The sequence below is a fragment of the Petromyzon marinus genome, chromosome 54 (genome assembly GCF_048934315.1).
Source record: "Petromyzon marinus isolate PM22_M1 ecotype Great Lakes invasive population chromosome 54, UKy_Petmar_22M1.pri1.0, whole genome shotgun sequence".
In the NCBI taxonomy this organism is placed as follows: domain Eukaryota; kingdom Metazoa; phylum Chordata; class Hyperoartia; order Petromyzontiformes; family Petromyzontidae; genus Petromyzon; species Petromyzon marinus.
In genome coordinates, this window is record NC_133720.1 from 5,329,781 (window position 1) to 5,346,196 (window position 16,416).

The 16,416-nt window shown below is 52.4% G+C and overlaps 1 protein-coding gene across 1 annotated transcript; it reads left to right on the top strand.

Annotated features, from left to right (window-relative positions):
- The first annotated feature begins 2,796 nt into the window (after positions 1-2,796).
- LOC116954151 (uncharacterized) lies at positions 2,797-12,687 on the top strand. Its single transcript, XM_032974619.2, has one exon. The coding sequence runs from the start codon at positions 3,664-3,666 to the stop codon at positions 5,632-5,634; it is 1,971 nt and encodes a 656-aa protein (XP_032830510.2). The 5' UTR covers positions 2,797-3,663; the 3' UTR covers positions 5,635-12,687.
- The last annotated feature ends 3,729 nt before the right edge of the window (positions 12,688-16,416 follow it).

A 16,416-nucleotide genomic window follows, 5' to 3' on the forward strand; every position in this document is an offset into this window, starting at 1 on the left:
TCGTGCCCAGAAAACTTGAACGCGTCTAAAAGTGGAGATCATCATCATCATCGTCGGTGAATCCATCCTCGCGTGCAGCTCGATTGTTATTTTACGTCGCTGGAACCGTGGTGACGCCTTTGGGGGCAGAGGAGGAGGAGGCCTACATCTAGCAGCGGATTTATCATGGCCAACGTTGACGACGATTGACGATCAGATACGCGGAGGCAGAGCCCTTTGAGGCCGATGTGCTGCTGGACGCGGGCCTGTGCTTGCTTGATCGTGAGCGGGAATCGAACTCGGATCGTCGGTCATCGGTTCGTCGCGAAGTGCGCTAACCACGACATTGCCACTCCCCCCACTCGTCCATATTCACGCAAACAAAAAGACGCACACGCACACTACGTACGTGATCTGTACATACGGCCGGACGGAATTTTAATGCGTGATCATATTACACGCGTCTTGGCATGAGATCGAATTCCATTCGCAAATCTCGTAGTGTGTCACCTTGTGCTGATAAGCGGTAGCCCCAACCCCACCTCCTCGAATATATTATCTCTCCACCCGTACATCACACACGGGGGCACACACAGACACAAAGACAAAGATCCCCCGTATAGCCCAAACAGGCTGTTGGGGCAAGTGCTGTTAGCGAGCACCTATTAAGGCCGGGACGGCACGCGAGGGGGTACGTGGCCAACACCACGCCCGGCCGACTTTGTCTCCTCAGTGGTGATGTTCAGGCACCGCACCAGGTACTAATTCGATGCTGAGTCGACCTAGGGGAGGCCCAGGACTGGTTCAGATAATCGTCACTGGTATTGACCGTGAGCGGGAATCGACCCGGGTCGCCGGGTTCATAGCGCAGCGCGATAACCACTACACCACCGCTGCCCACACACACAGACACACACACAGGCACACACACAGGCACACACACAGACACACACACACGCACACAGGCACACACACAGGCGCACAGGCACACACACAGACACACACACACAGGCACACACACAGACACACACACAAGCACAGACACAGGCACACACACAGGCACACACACAGGCACACACACAGGCACACACACAGGCACACAGGCACACAGGCACACACACAGGCACACAGGCGCACAGGTACACACACATACAACATAGAAACAGACTGTTGGGGCAGCTGATCGTGAGCAGCAGCGTCTATGAAGGCCGGCACAGCACACGATGGGGGTTCGTGCGCCAGCACCACTCACGGTCGCCTTTGTCTCCCGAATGGCGATATTTACACACCGCACCGGGTACCCATTTTAAGGCTGAGTCGACCTACGGGGAGGCCCAGCACAGGCTCAGATAATCGCTATCACCGTTGGTGGTGGTGGCCGTGAGCGGGAATCGAACTCGGGTCGCCGGGTTAAGAGGGCACCGGTCCGCCCTGCTCACACCCCTAACACCCTATAGCACACACACACACACATTGACATCTACACACACACATTGACACCTACACACATACATTGACACCTACACACACACATTGACACCTACAGACACTCGGGCATCGTTTGCACGTGGATTAAACCGCAGCTGGAATTTTTGCCAAACGGAGTTACACGAAAATAGACCGTGATGGGATTTGGTGGGTGGTCCGTTGGGTGGGCCGGTGAGTGTGTGCCTGTGTGGTGGGTAGGTGAGCGTGGTGAGCGAGTAAGTGATTTGACGAGTCAGTTAGCGAGTGGTTCGTTTGGTTGTCGGGTGAGTGAGTGAGTGGTTGAGTGGATGCTTTTGCGTGAGCGGTGGATTGGGTACGGGGGTCGGTGGGTTGGTGAGCGCATGGGTGGGCTGGCGAGCGATTGGAGGGGTTGGTGAGAGCATGGGTGGGTTGGTGAGCGATTGGGGGCGTTGGTGAGCGATTGGGGGGGTTGGTGAGAGCATGGGTGGGTTAGTGAGCGATTGGGGGGGTTGGTGAGCGATTGGGGGCGTTGGTGAGCGATTGGGGGGGTTGGTGAGAGCATGGGTGGGTTAGTGAGCGATTGGGGGGGTTGGTGAGCGCATGGGCGGGTTGGATGTGTGGACGGTTCGGTGAGTGGTGGCTCGGTGAGGGGCGAGCGAGTGAGTGTGCGAGTCAGCTTTGTGGACGGTTACCTGGTGGGATGAGTGGTTGAGTGGTTGGGTGAGTGAATAGTTGTGGTTGCGTATTACTTGATTGGGTACTCGGGTGGTTAGGTGAGCGGTTAGGTGAGTGGTGAAGTGGGCGGTTATGTTGGTGAGCGGACCGTTGGTTGGGTTCGTGTCTGGGTGAATGGCTGGGCGGGTGGTTAGTTGAGTGGCTTGGGCGGGTGGTTAGGTGGTGAGTGGAACGGTGGTTGCATGGGTGGGTGAGTGGCCGGGCGGGTGGTTAGGTGAGTGATTGGGTGATTAGATCAGTTGGCGGGTTTGGTGGATGATTGGATCGCGGGATAGGGGGGGTGGGGGTTGAGTGGTGGCGGGGGGGGGGGTGCAGATGGTGGGGGGTGGTGGGGGAGGGGATTAAGGGAGCAGGCAGGGAGTGATTTGGGGAGGGAGGCAGGGAGTTGGGGGTGGGAAGGTGAGAACGATGGAGACGAGAGGGAGGGGGCAGGATTTTGAGGGAGGGGGGGGGAGGGAGGAGGGGGGGGAGGAAAGACGAAGGTGGTGGTCGAGGAGGAGGAGGAGGTGCAGCAGCAGCAGCAGGAGGAGGTGGAGTCACGCTCTCCCAGGCTCCCTCCATTGGCCGCGTCTCCCACCTCACCGCTCCGGTTCCTCCCCGCGTTGCGAATTAAAACCCGGGTGAGAATTTGGACGAGGGAGAGAGAAAAAAAAAGCCCCCAAAGTTGGGGCGATATTTAAACTCCACAAGACCGCCCACGCTTTCGCTCTCTCTCTCGCCAGCTCTGAGTGAGATCCACTGTGTTGCCACAGTCCTTCGCACTCAGTCTCCCTCACCCCACCCGCCCCATCTCTCTCGCTCTCTCCTTATCTCTCGCTGGCTCGCTCCGAGAGAGCGGCGGTGGGTTCGCAGCTCGGTGCTAAATGGAAGAGCGCCGGGCGGTGGGAGGGCGGTTGCGCGCAGTGGAGCGGATTTCTTAGAAAATAAACAGCAGCAGCACCACGAGCGGCAAGCAGGATCAGCATCATCAGCAGCAGCAGCAGCAGCGGTGGTGGTGGCATCAGCAGCGGCAGATGCAGCATCGGCCGCAGTAGCAGCAGGAGCAGCATCGGCATCATCAGCAGCATCAGCAGCAGGATCAGCATCAGCAGCGGCAGATGCAACATCGTCAGCAGCAGCAGCAGCAGAGGACGAGGTCGCAACCGCTGACAACAACGACGCCCACCAACATCTACTGTCGTTCTCTTGAACTCATTCCGATTTTACTACACATCGATTAGTGTGTGTATATACCCACACACACACATATATAAACACACACATTAATAGGTATCAATCGTTTCGCGGCGTGCCGGCATCGTTTGACGGCGCATCGGTTCGTCATCCATCGCACCACTTCAACTCAACTCGACCAACACCACCAACAACAACAAATTAAATATCGGGACATCTGCCTGCCTCGTTACCTCCTTAGCTTCCACGCCATCTCTCATCTAGCCACAGGCACCACCACGCGCCAACAACAACGACGACAACAACAACAACACGCGAGCGGCGACGATGCAGACCCAGTACCCGGTGTCGAACCCGACAAGCGCGCTCAGCGTCATGCCGTACCTAAACGAGCAGAACTACTACCTGGGCACCCATCACGGCTACGGCGCCGTGAGCACCCAGATGAGCGTCCACTACGCGCACGATCAGTACGCCGGAGGTCTCCACGGCCGCCCGTACGGTCCCTACTCTCACCACGCCGCCGCCAAGGACATGGTCAAGCCGCCCTACTCCTACATCGCGCTCATCACCATGGCCATCCAGAACGCGGCCGACAAGCGGATCACTCTGAACGGCATCTACCAGTTCATCATGGAGCGCTTCCCCTTCTATCGCGAGAACAAGCAAGGGTGGCAGAACTCGATCCGACACAACCTCAGCCTCAACGAGTGCTTCGTGAAGGTGGCACGAGACGACAAGAAGCCGGGCAAGGGCAGCTACTGGACCCTCGATCCGGACTCGTACAACATGTTCGAGAACGGCAGCTTCTTACGCAGGCGCCGAAGGTTCAAGAAGAAGGACGCGGCCAAGGAGAAGGACGATCGAGACACGAGGCAGGGCGGCGGCGGCGGCGATGGGAAGGTAACCGGACACAGGGCGCTTTCGCCCGCCGAGAAGAAGCCAGAGCCACTGGTGGGAGGAGGTGGTGGTGGTGGTGGGCGAATGTCCTCGCCATCGGCATCTCCTCCGGCGATGGCCGTGGTGCCCAAGATCGAGAGTCCCGACAGCAGCACGGGGAACATTCTCACCGACTGCGTCGAGGCGGGAGGAGGAATGGGCTCAGCGGTCGTGGCGACAACGGGGCCCGGTGCCATTCTCATGAATCACGGAGCGTGCGGCGGTGGTGGTGGTGGTGGCGGTGGTGGTGGTGGCGGTGACAATGAGTTGAGTGGATTCAGCGTGAAGAAGATAATGACCCTGGCGCGCGTTTCTCCAAACCACCAGCACCACCACCACCATCATCATCACCACCACCACCACAACCAGCAGCAGCAACAACAGCAGCAACAACAACAACAGCAGCAACATCAACAAAGTCATCACCATCAGCAGCATCAGCAGCAGCATCATCACCATCAGCAGCAGCAGCAACTAGAGCTCAGCCGACCGTCAATTATCGGCTCTCACCCCAAGGCCCTCTACCCGTCATCCGCTCAGCTGAGCCCCTACGGTTCGACTCCCCCTTCCGTGTCTCCTTCGTGCGGGCAAAACCAGAGCCATCTCGCGTCGTGCGCCTCGACCAGCACGTCGGCGTCCGCCAAGAACTACCACTGCAGCGTGCAAGCCATGAGCCTCTACGCCGGCGAGAGGTCGTCCGACCACAGCCACAACGCCATCGGGTCGGGCCACGCAGCGGGAGCCGTGGACGAGGCGCTGGGCGGTGGCGGTGCCTCGGGATCTCTGGCCAGCACTCTGGGACTGCTGGGTCAAGCGTCCGAGCAAAGCATGGGCGGCACCTCCGCGAATTCCCAACTGCAGCAAATGCAGCGAGCTGGATTAGGAGGAGGAATCGGAGGAATCGGCGGAGGAGGTGGAGTAGGAGGAGGAGTAGGAGGAGGGCATCACTATTCCGTAGCCGCCACGGGTCGGCCACCCACAGCGGGACCTGCAACGGCAGCTGCCGCCGCAGCCGCCGCCCGCTGGTACCTGGGGCAGGCGGCTGCCGCCACGGGAGATCTGCCCCAGCTGCCCGGGCAGTCGTACGCGGGGCAGGGGCAGGCGGCCGCGGCGGCTGCGGCTGCCGCTGCGGCTGCGTTCGCCCTGGACGCCGCCGCCGCTTCGCGCATGGCTCTGCACGACGGAGCGAACGCGGGCGGCGGCGGCGGCGTCGGCGGTGGCGTCGGGGGTGGCGTCGGGGGTGGCGTCGCTTCGAGCGGCGGGGCAGCCGGCTGCCAGATGTCGCCCTTCCGCCTGGCGCCGCCGCTCTACGGCTCGGCGGGGAGTCACTACGGCGGGTACGACTGCGGGAAGTACTGACCGGGGGGCGACGGGCGGGGTCGCTGGAGAGTGAGGAGGAGGAGGAGGAGGGTGTAGAGGTTGCGGGCACCGGGGGGCTCGGGGTGGAGGCGGGGGGTGATGTTGTACGCAACAACGACGCGTGTCTGTGTGTGTGTCTGTGTGTGTGTGTGTCTGTGTGTGTGTGTGTCTGTGTGTGTGTGTCTGTGTGTGTGTCTGTGTGTGTCTGTGTGTGTCTCTGTGTGTCTGCGTGTGTGTCTGTGTGTGTGCGTCTGTGTGTGTCTGTGTGTGCGCCTCTGTGTGTCTCTGTGTGTCTCTGTGTGTGTCTGTGTGTGTCTCTGTGTGTCTGTGTGTGTCTGTGTGTGTCTCTGTGTGTCTGTGTGTCTGTGTGTGTGCGTCTGTGTGTGTCTGTGTGTGCGTCTCTGTGTGTCTGTGTGCGTCTCTGTGTGTGTGTCTGTGTGTGTGTGTGTCTGTGTGTGTGTCTGTGTGTGCGTCTCTGTGTCTCTGTGTGTGTGTCTGTGTGTGCGTCTGTGTGTCTGTGTGTGCGTCTCTGTGTGTCTGTGTGTGTGTGTGGGGGTGGTAGAAGTGAGCGCTACGCTGCGCTACGAACCCGACGACCCGGGAATCGAGTCCCGCTCACGGCCAACACCCGGTGACGATTTATTTGAACCGGTCCTGGGCCTCCCCCAGGTTGACTCAGCCTCAAATGATTTACCTGGTGCGGTGTGTAGTAAACATCGCCACTGGGGAGGCAAAGGCGGCCGGGCTTGGTGCTGGCCACCCACCCCCTCGTGTACCGTTCCGGCCTTCATAGGTGCTCGCCAACAGCACTTGCCCCTACAGTCTGTTAAGGCTATATGGGGGGGGGGGGAGGATCTTTGTTGTGCTTTTGTGCTCCTAGCCTGGCACAAGCGTCGTGGTAACGTCACCGCCACTTAGTTTCGAGCGACGGCTAATGTTGTGTATGTATCACCATGATGCCATATTTGGTTAGATGGGTTTGGAGGCCCACGCTAATAGCTTAATGCCAAAAATGTACTCTGCGTGCATCGCTTATTCACAATCAATGCGTGTGCTGCGTCACGTGCGTGCGTGTGCCTGTCTGTCTGTCTGTCGTGCTGTATGTTTGCGTGTGTTATTGTGGGTGGAGCGCACTTCGCTACAAACCCGGCAAACCCTGAGTTCGATTCCTCCACAGTGGCGATTATCTGAACCGGTCCTGGGCCTCCCCTATAGGGTCGATTCAGCCTCAAGTGGCAAACTTTGTGCGGCGTGTAAACATCAGCAATTGGGGACACAAAGGCGGCCGGGCGTGGTGTCGGTCACCCTACTCCCATCGTGGGCCGTGCTGGCCTTCATAGGTGCTGCTCGCTATCAGCACTTGCCCCAACAGTCCGCGAAAAGGCTATACGGGGGATCTTTATCTTTATTATTATTATTACGTGTGTGTGTGTTGCACACCGATGTATGGGGATGGTATGTCACGTGTTATTACGTATGTTGATAACACACAAGTTTGTATGGACTGTATGTGCCTATTGCACAATTGTGTCAGCGTGTTGATGTATAATACATGTGTGTATCACACGTGTATTTGTTTTTTTCATGGGGAGACAAAGGCGGCCGGGCGTCGTGCTTGGCTGCCTTCAATAGGTGCTCGATATCAACACTTGCCCCAAGCAGTCTGTTTAGACTATACGGGGGATCTTTGTCTTTCCTACGTTCTGTACGTGTGTGTATGTGTCTATATCTGCGCGTGTATGTCTATATCTGCGCGCGCGTGTGTCTATGTTTGTGTGTGTTATGTATTTGTCGTTGTGTGTGTGTGTGTGTGCGCGTGCCTCTCTCATTGTGTGCATAGGTGAACGTTACAGCCACGGAATGAAAAACCAATACCAGTGTTTATACAATTGTATTGTAATGTATATACATGCATACACACAAACACAGACGAAGATTCCCGTATAACCTCTAAACAGACTGTTGTGTCTTAAGTGCAGTTAGCGAGCACCTATTGATACACCGCACAGGACACACACACACACACGTGGGGCACAGGAGCGGTGGCGCAGTGGTTAGCACTGCATTGCACTATTGAGTTCGAGTTCGATTCCCGAGTACGGATATACAAAATTAATCTCGAGTGATCGGCGTGGTGAGCGGTGCCGGAGTAAGCAAGTGCGGGGCCTGTAGCATGATGTTATTAAAGGGCCCTACATTTAAAAAAAACACACAAATATTAAAACACAATTTGTGTTAACTTGCATAGTAAAGTAATTGTATTTTTTCATTTACTATACAGCCAGTTGATACGACAAATCGCTAACCTCAAACACCCAGCCGTTCATAAAAGTTGAAGGGCGGTATAGTACTGTAGTAATAGAGCAAGTGCAGAATCACTGAACTGGAATTGATATCTTGAAAGCATTTCGAGCGGGGCCCTTGAAAGTGCTGGGCACGTTGCTACTACTACAGATGTAGCTACTTTTGCTACTAAGATAATCCGGCAGCGGTGGTGAAGTATATATGGTCAAGCGAATCATACTGACAATGCGTACACTGTGCACGTATACAAACACCCCAGCACCTCCGATTGGCTACGTACGGTGCGAAAGAAGGTCGACAACATACAAAGAGAGACTCTGAATGGGATGAGCTCCTGAATCTCTGTGTCACAGATGAACCACCGGGGCACCCGATACATTTTACGATGAAATTGTGAAATAGTCATGAAACGCGTATTGGTTTTTTGAATGTCATTTAAAAAAAAATTAACTGCGTTCTAAATTCGTATATTGAAAACACTAATATATATCTCTCTACAATGAAAAATGAGAGCTGATTTAATCCCCGGTGATACAATTATTTAAACGTAAATATATATAATCTGCTGTGTGTGTAATTCAAATAAACCTCAATTTTGTATCAAAACAGAACATTTATAAAACGATTAATCGAATCCTAATCTCTATAAATTTATATATATATACAATATAAACACAAAAACAAAGATCCCGCCTTTAACAAACTGTTGTGGCAAGTGGTGTTAGCGAGCGCCTTAAGACGGCCCGGCACGACGCGACACACGAAAGAGTTCCTGGCCAGCACCAGGCCCGGCCGCCTTTGTCTCCCCAGCGCTATATATACAAAACTTACACACACACGTACACGTGTACACACACACGTGTATACACACATTCGTACATGTGTACACACACACACGCGTACATGTGTACACACACGCGTACACACACGCGTATATGTGTACACACACACACGCGTATATGTGTACACACGCGTATATGTGTACACACACACGCGTATATGTTTACACACGCGTATATGTGTACATACACACACGCGTACACACACACGCGTATATGTGTACACACACACACGCGTACACACACGCGTATATGTGTACACACACACGCGTATACACACACACACGTACATGCGTACACACGCGTATATGTGTACACACACATACACGCGTATACACACACACGTACATGTGTACACACGCGTATACACACACACATACACGCGCGAGTATCAAATATCTTCTCTATAGCGACATGGCCTACATAAATCGCTGCGGTGAACGCTGTGAGCGAGCATATGTTACTGTCCACTAAAGATCCCCCCGTATGGCCTCTAACGGACTGGGGGAAGGGACGCTACGTGGCTATCACCACGCCCGACCACCTTTGTCTTCCTCCAGTGTTGAAGGCCGAGTTGATCGACTCAAGGGGAGGCCCACAGAACCGGTTCTGCAGGTTTCTGTGTTCCTTCACCATTGATGATGATGGTGGTGGTGATGGTGGTGATGAGCGGGAATCGAACTCGGGTCGCCACTGGGGTGATCGAGCAGCCGTGCGCTAAACTAATGCGCCACCGCTCCCCTTCGTAATCTTTATTGATGTAAAGCTTCTTAGCCTAATGGGCTTTACTCGGGAAAAAAAATACACTTCTGATTTTCATTTTATTTACGCGTTCAGATCTTATACTGGAAAGTGGGGGCAATGATAATGACGACACGGAGGCAAATGACTATTCGCAATGTTTAAATATATACACGCAAGATAACATATATATTTATATCCCTGCAATAAGAACATAAGTTATGACGTTTCGGACAATTGCCAATTCGAAGGAAACTTATTTAACTTTACGTAATTCGTTTTTTTTTTAATCGGTCGTAATGCTTATTTTTTACGAAGTAAATGACAAGTGGTGTATTTGATGTCTTGTGTTCAACTACCGCTCAAACAAAGAATCACATTTCACGTGGACGTGTGTGTGTGTGTTCATGTGTGTTCATGTGCCTGTGTGTGGGGAGCGGTAGTGTGTAGTGGTTAGCACGCTGCGCTGTGAACCTAGTGACTTGGGTTAGATTCCCGCTCACGGCCAACATCAGTGACGATTATCTGTATCGGTCCTGGACATCCCCTAGGTCGACTCAGCCTCAAAATTATTACCTGGTGAGGTGCGTAAACATCGCCACTGGAAAGACAAAGGCGGTTGGGCGTGCTGCTGGTCATCCACCCCCTCGTGTACCCTTCCGGCCTTCATAGGTGCTACTTGCTAACAGCACTTGCCCCAACAGTCCGTTTAAGGCTATACGAGGAATCTCTGTCTTTGTATATATGTGTACGCGTGCACGTCAACGCACAGACGCGCACCATCACAGCAAAGCCAAAGACCCCCCGTAGAGCCTTTAACAGACAGGTGAGGTGCCAAGTGCTGTCAGCGAGCGCGCGCACACACACACACACGAGGACAAATATGCCCCCTTTAGCCTACATAGACTGTTGGGGCAAGTGCTGTTAGCGACCACACGTACATGGTAGGTGTGGCATGTGTGCGTGGTGCTGGCCATCCACCTCGTTCATGTGCCGTGACGGCCTTCATAGGTGCTCCTTGCCAACAGCACTTGCCCCCGCAGTCGTTTGAGGCTACACGGGGGGGGGCAGGGGACCTTTGTCTGTGCGATTTTGATTACACCGCGCAATCGTGCGCCGTACTGACGGCGCTTGCGCCAGCAATCTCCGTGGGCTATACGGGGGATCTTTGCCTCTGTATATGATGTATGTTGTATGTGCACCAATATACGGGGTGTTTAAACAAAATAATGTTAACACCGACATGGGACGATCGGTTTTTTTTTCATGGAAAAAGAACGGACAAGGCACTGTAACGTGATAACAAATGTAATGTTTAATAGCTTCATGAAGTTACAAAGGGTCTCCCACTCGTTCGCCGTCATTGTCAACGCGTGCCTGGAATCGTCTCCAGGTGGTTTCCAGAGGCGGCACATTTCTCGCTGTATTGTTGCAAATTCTCAGAAGTGTTAAAAACATTTTGTTTGAAGCACCCCTGTATATGTTGTCTATGTGTGCGTGTGTGTGTGTGTTCGCGCGTGTGTGGGGTGCGAGAAACGGCGGCGCAAGTTTGATAGCAGGCCACGGCTAACGTCAGTGGCGAGCGATGTCTCCCTCTAGGTCGACTCGGATGTAAATGAGTACTCGGGTAAACGTCATCACTGGGGAGACGAAGGCGTCCGGGCGTGGTTCTGGCCAAACCACCACCTTAATAGGTGATCGATTACTGTACTGTAGACTGTGTGAATATAAAAAATACGACGACATAATCCCCCGTATAGCCTGCATAGGCTGTTGGGGCAAGTGCTGTTAGCGAGCACCTATGAAGACCGACAATGCGCGCGAAGGAGTGGGTAGCCAGTACCACCCCCGGCCGCCTTTATCTCCCCAGTGATATATACCGTGCATTGATGTTTAAACCTCGTGTTGACGCACTGCACCAGGTACTCATTTTAAAGCTGGGTCGACCTAGTGGAGGCCCAGGGACCGGTGAATATATTCGTCACCCATACTGGCCGTGAGCGGGAGTCGAACTCGGCTCACCATCACGGGGTTGGTGGCGCAGAGGGAGCAGCGCACGGCGCGCTAAGCAGTGCGCCACCGCTCCCCACATCGAGGCTTACACATGGACAGGTAAATGTACACAAAAGACAAAGACCCCCCGTATAGCCTGAACAGACTGTTGGGGCAAGTGCTGTTAGCGAGTAGCACCTATGAAGGCCGGAACGGCACGGGGTGGGTGGCCAGCACCACGCCCGGCCGCCTTTGTCTCCCCAGTGGCGATGTTTACGCACCGCACCAGGTACTCATTTGAGGCTGAGTCGACCTAGGGGAGGGGGGCCCAGGACCGGTTCAAATAATCGTCACTGGGTGTTGGCCGTGAGCGAGAGTTGAACTTGGGTCGGCAGTTTCATAGCGCAGCGTAGCGCTAACCGCTACACTGTCGCTCGCCACATAAATGTACACACACGCACGTACACACATACACACACACGCACGTACACACATACACACACGCACGTACACACATACACACACACGCACGTACACACATACACACACACGCACGTACACACATACACGCGTACACACACGCACGTACACACATACACATGCATACACACACGTACAACACACACACACACGCGTTCGTAATTCATAGAAACACATTCACACAGCAATTACAATCACTTTAAAGCATCGCACAGCAGACGTCGTGACTGAACGCCCGTCACACAAAAGACGTGATCGCGTGTCAATGTACCAACTCATCGATTATGCAAATGAGGTCGGCGGGGGAGGGGGGGTGCCAGTTAATTAATGAGAGGCCTATAAAAAGACTGGCTTTTAAACAAATATTACCGCCTGATTCGCAAGATGAATCGACACTTAAAAGCCAATTCACGGCGGTCGAGGTTGATTTCGATTATGATGATGATGCTAATTAATTGATTATTTTACGAATCGATTGACGCGCGCGCGCGCATTTTCGCGACTTTTTCGCGTTGTTGTAAATGTTTCGCGGTTATACCTCCGGCGAAAGAGTTCTATATATAAGTCTATATATATAAAACTCTTTATATCTATATATATAGACTTCTGTTAACGTTAATATTGTTACAATTGTGTCAATGATTTGCCTTGTTATTTTAAAAAAAAGTTGCTAAAAAATAAATCTTCATTATTGTGATTATCGTGATGATGTTTTGGTTGTTTGTTATACTTGATGTATTTACTGAAAGTGTAATACACACACACACATATATAGTGATTTTTATATAGGCCTCGGAATGTCTGGGCTATGAATGATCCGCGCTAAGCTTAAAAGTTATCGATTCAAATAACTATAAAAAAATAACAGCAATACACGTGGGAAATGACTCTTAAACTAAATTACTAAAATTTATTAGAGCCCCATAGGATTCACAACGAACTAAATGTTTGTTCCCGATAACGTTACTTCCCGGACAAAAGTACGCAATTACAATATTGCCCAATGAACGATATGAGCTCCGCAAATGAGCGGTGCGATTTGGAAGCTGCGTGGGCTACGTGGTGCAAGCGCACCCGCGGTGAACGCGGTAAGCTCCTCCGCTGGCTTCGATTGCCACCCGGACCACCCCCCCCCCCCCCACACAGCCACCTTCAGCTAACCAGCGGGGTGAAGTATGGTCAAAGTGCGTGTGGCGCGGGGCGCGGGGAATATCGTTAAATCTAGCAGTGTGGAGGCGAGCAATGGCCCTACAAATCCACTACTGGACATCTGTGTGAAAAGAGCTTTATAGCTCGTCGGATTCCTCCAGGATAAATACGGATTCTGATTCTGCCATCACGTGTTTTGGTATTCGCGGTGCTCATGTTTGAGCCGAAGTTGTTGTTTTAAACCCACCAGAGTGTGTGCATGCGTGTGGTTATATACGGATGGGGAGCGGTGGCGTAGCGGTTAGCGCACTGCGCTACGAACCCGGCGACCCGAGTTTGATTACCGCTCACGGCCCAGCGCCAGTGACGATTTATCCGAACCGGTCCTGGGCCTCCTCTAGGTCGACTCAGCCTCAAATAAGTACCTGGTGCGGCTTGGTTGCTGGCCATCCACCCCCTCGTGTGCTGTGCTGGCCTTCATAGATGCTCGCTGAAAGCACTTGCTCCAAGAGTCTGTTACAGGCTATACGGGGGATCTTTGTCTTTGTTACATATGGATGATAGGTTATGGTCAGTGTATCATTTTATTCAATTTTTAGTTTAAATCGATTTGCAACGGTTTCGATCGCCCAACTCTCTCTCTCTCTTACCCGTCCTGGGATCAGTACTAAATTGTACGGCGTTCACGCGAGTTTATACCGCGAAGTCACGTGGCAATTACGATGATGATGCTGCTGCAATTTTCAATATTAATATATAATTCAACAAAAAATAAAAAAAAATATGCCAACAATTTCGTTTAACACGGAATAGGCTTTCGTGACCAATATCATCCGTAATATATTTATTTGAGTTAGATCGCGTAAATATATAGATGTGTCGTTAAACCCGCCACCACCCGACACAGCCAATTAGTAAGGTTTGTCACGTAAACAGAACGTGGCCAATTCGTTACTCGGACAGCACACCGAACAAATCCACAACAAAATTCAAATGCACAACACACTCCGATTGTAAATTTTGTGGATTTGCTCTCCAACACGCCGGTGTGCTGTACTATAAACGAATTGGCCACGTTCTGTTTACGTGACACACCTTACTGATTGGCTGTGTCGGGTGGTGGCGGGTTTAACGACACAATCGTATTTACGCGATCTAACCGCACAACAACCGATATTATGGATGAACAAATTCGCATATCCGCCCTGTACCCAGAATGCACTCTGACTCGTGCACGGTCCAACTCTGTCATTGTTTCTCGGCATTCTTCACGTCCCACCTTGGTCACGTGTCGATGTACGTAAGTGGGATACGCCGCGTTGTTTCGTAAATGCCACCGGCAAAAAAAATAAATACACCGTGATATATTAAAACAATAATGTGCGTGTGTGGAAATACATATATATAAACAGGGTGAATTTTACACCGGAGGGTAAAACCACGGGGAATTTTCTGAGGACTGCCTTGTGACAATACATCAGGAATTCACCAAACTTCAATCCTCTCAGCCCACCGAACAAAGACAAAGATATTGCCCCCCGTATAGCCTCGACAGACTGTTGGGGCAAGTGCCGTCAGCGAGTAGCACCTGTGAAGGTCTGAACGGCGCACGAGGAGGTGAGGTGGCCAACACCACGCCCGGCCGCCTTTGTCTCCCGAGTGGCGATGTTGACACACCGCACTCGGTACGCATTTGAGGCTGAGTCGACTTAGGGGAGGCCCATGACGAGTTCAGATAATCGTCACCATCACCACAGCCACCACGCCACGTCACTCCAGGTTCACTAATTTACTCCTTCCCCCCATTCAGATACGAATTAACTCGTTCCCACGCTGCACGCGCCCGATGATTGTTAAACGCGTCTCACGTTACGCGCTAAGCAATTCAAGTTACCTGCGTCACGTGGAACACGTTTAACGCGCACGCGATGCGCGTGTGTACACACACACACACGGAACACGTGTACACACACACACACACGTACACCGAGATCTCAATCAGACAACGTTCATTGCTCAGCGCGTCATGTCGGAGGTGTTTCTAAATCATCGGGCGCGCGCAGCGTGGGGACGATTTCATTAGAATGGGGAGTCGGTAAACGGGGAAAGACGTGGCGTGGTGTTCCGCGAGACACTGGAATTTTGGGGAACCCTGCCATAGAGCGATAGCTCGGGTTACACCACACGTGTGTGCGTGTGGGTCTGTGTGTGTGTGGGTGTTTGTGTGTGTGTGTGTGGGTGTCTGTGTGTGTGTGGGGGGGTCTGTGTGTGTCCAGTGTAGCTTTTAGCGCCTTGAGCTCCGTACCCGGCGACCCGAGTTCGATTCTCGCTCACGGCCAACAGCAGTGGCGATTATCTGAAACGGTCCTGGGCCTCCCTTAGGTCGAAATGAGTACCTGGTGCGGTGTGTAAAAACATCGCCACTGGGGAGACAAAGGCGGCCGGACGTAGGTGCTGGTCGCCCACCCCCTCGTGTGTCACAGTTCCGGCCTTCACAGGAGCTACTCGCTAACAGCACTTGCCCCAACAGTCTGGTAAAGCTATACGGAGTTTTATTTGTATATGTGTGTATATGTGCATATCTATCATTAAAACATTATAATCCGTGCACCATTCACTATTTGCGAAATGTACAATCAAAGTATTGGTCACAATAACAAAACCTTTTTTTTTACAAATTAATGTTTATTAACGAATTTACTCAGTTTGAGTGTTGTGAGAGCAATCTTCAATGAGGATCAAGACTCATTTTCAGGAGGTGCCTTGCATTGGCAAACCGTTCCCCCCGCTCCCCCTGCCCACCTCCAACACAATAGTTTTTTTTTTTAAATGACAAAAACATTTCAGTAGAACAAAAAATCACAGCAATACAATAAAATGTCCAATTAATCATTAATGTGCAAGATACACGATTGTGTAAAGCTCCTGTAATTAATAACGATATGCAAAAAAAATAACGAATTACATAATCCTATTGTGCGCGCCCGCGTGCGTCTTAAAGTGAGTGAAGTTTGTTTGTGTCGGCGATGCCGCGCGATGCACTCGCAGTGATGTTACCATCTGTCGTTGTTGTTATTGTTGTTATTAAGGACGCTTCCTATTCGTCTAGAACGCCTCCCGCCATCCCTACAGAGTCGCCCTCGTCACCACCACCACCACCACCGTCGTCATCATCATCATCAATGAGCCATGGTCAATCCACCGCTGGATGAAAGCCCCTCCCCCGCCGCCGCCCGCATCATCTCACAATCCCCGCGATTTCATGAGAACGTTGAAC

What these genes read in the sequence shown, in the direction of transcription:
- LOC116954151 (XM_032974619.2), top strand. Translation starts at nt 3,664, where the DNA reads ATGCAGACCCAGTACCCGGTGTCGAACCCGACAAGCGCGCTCAGCGTC.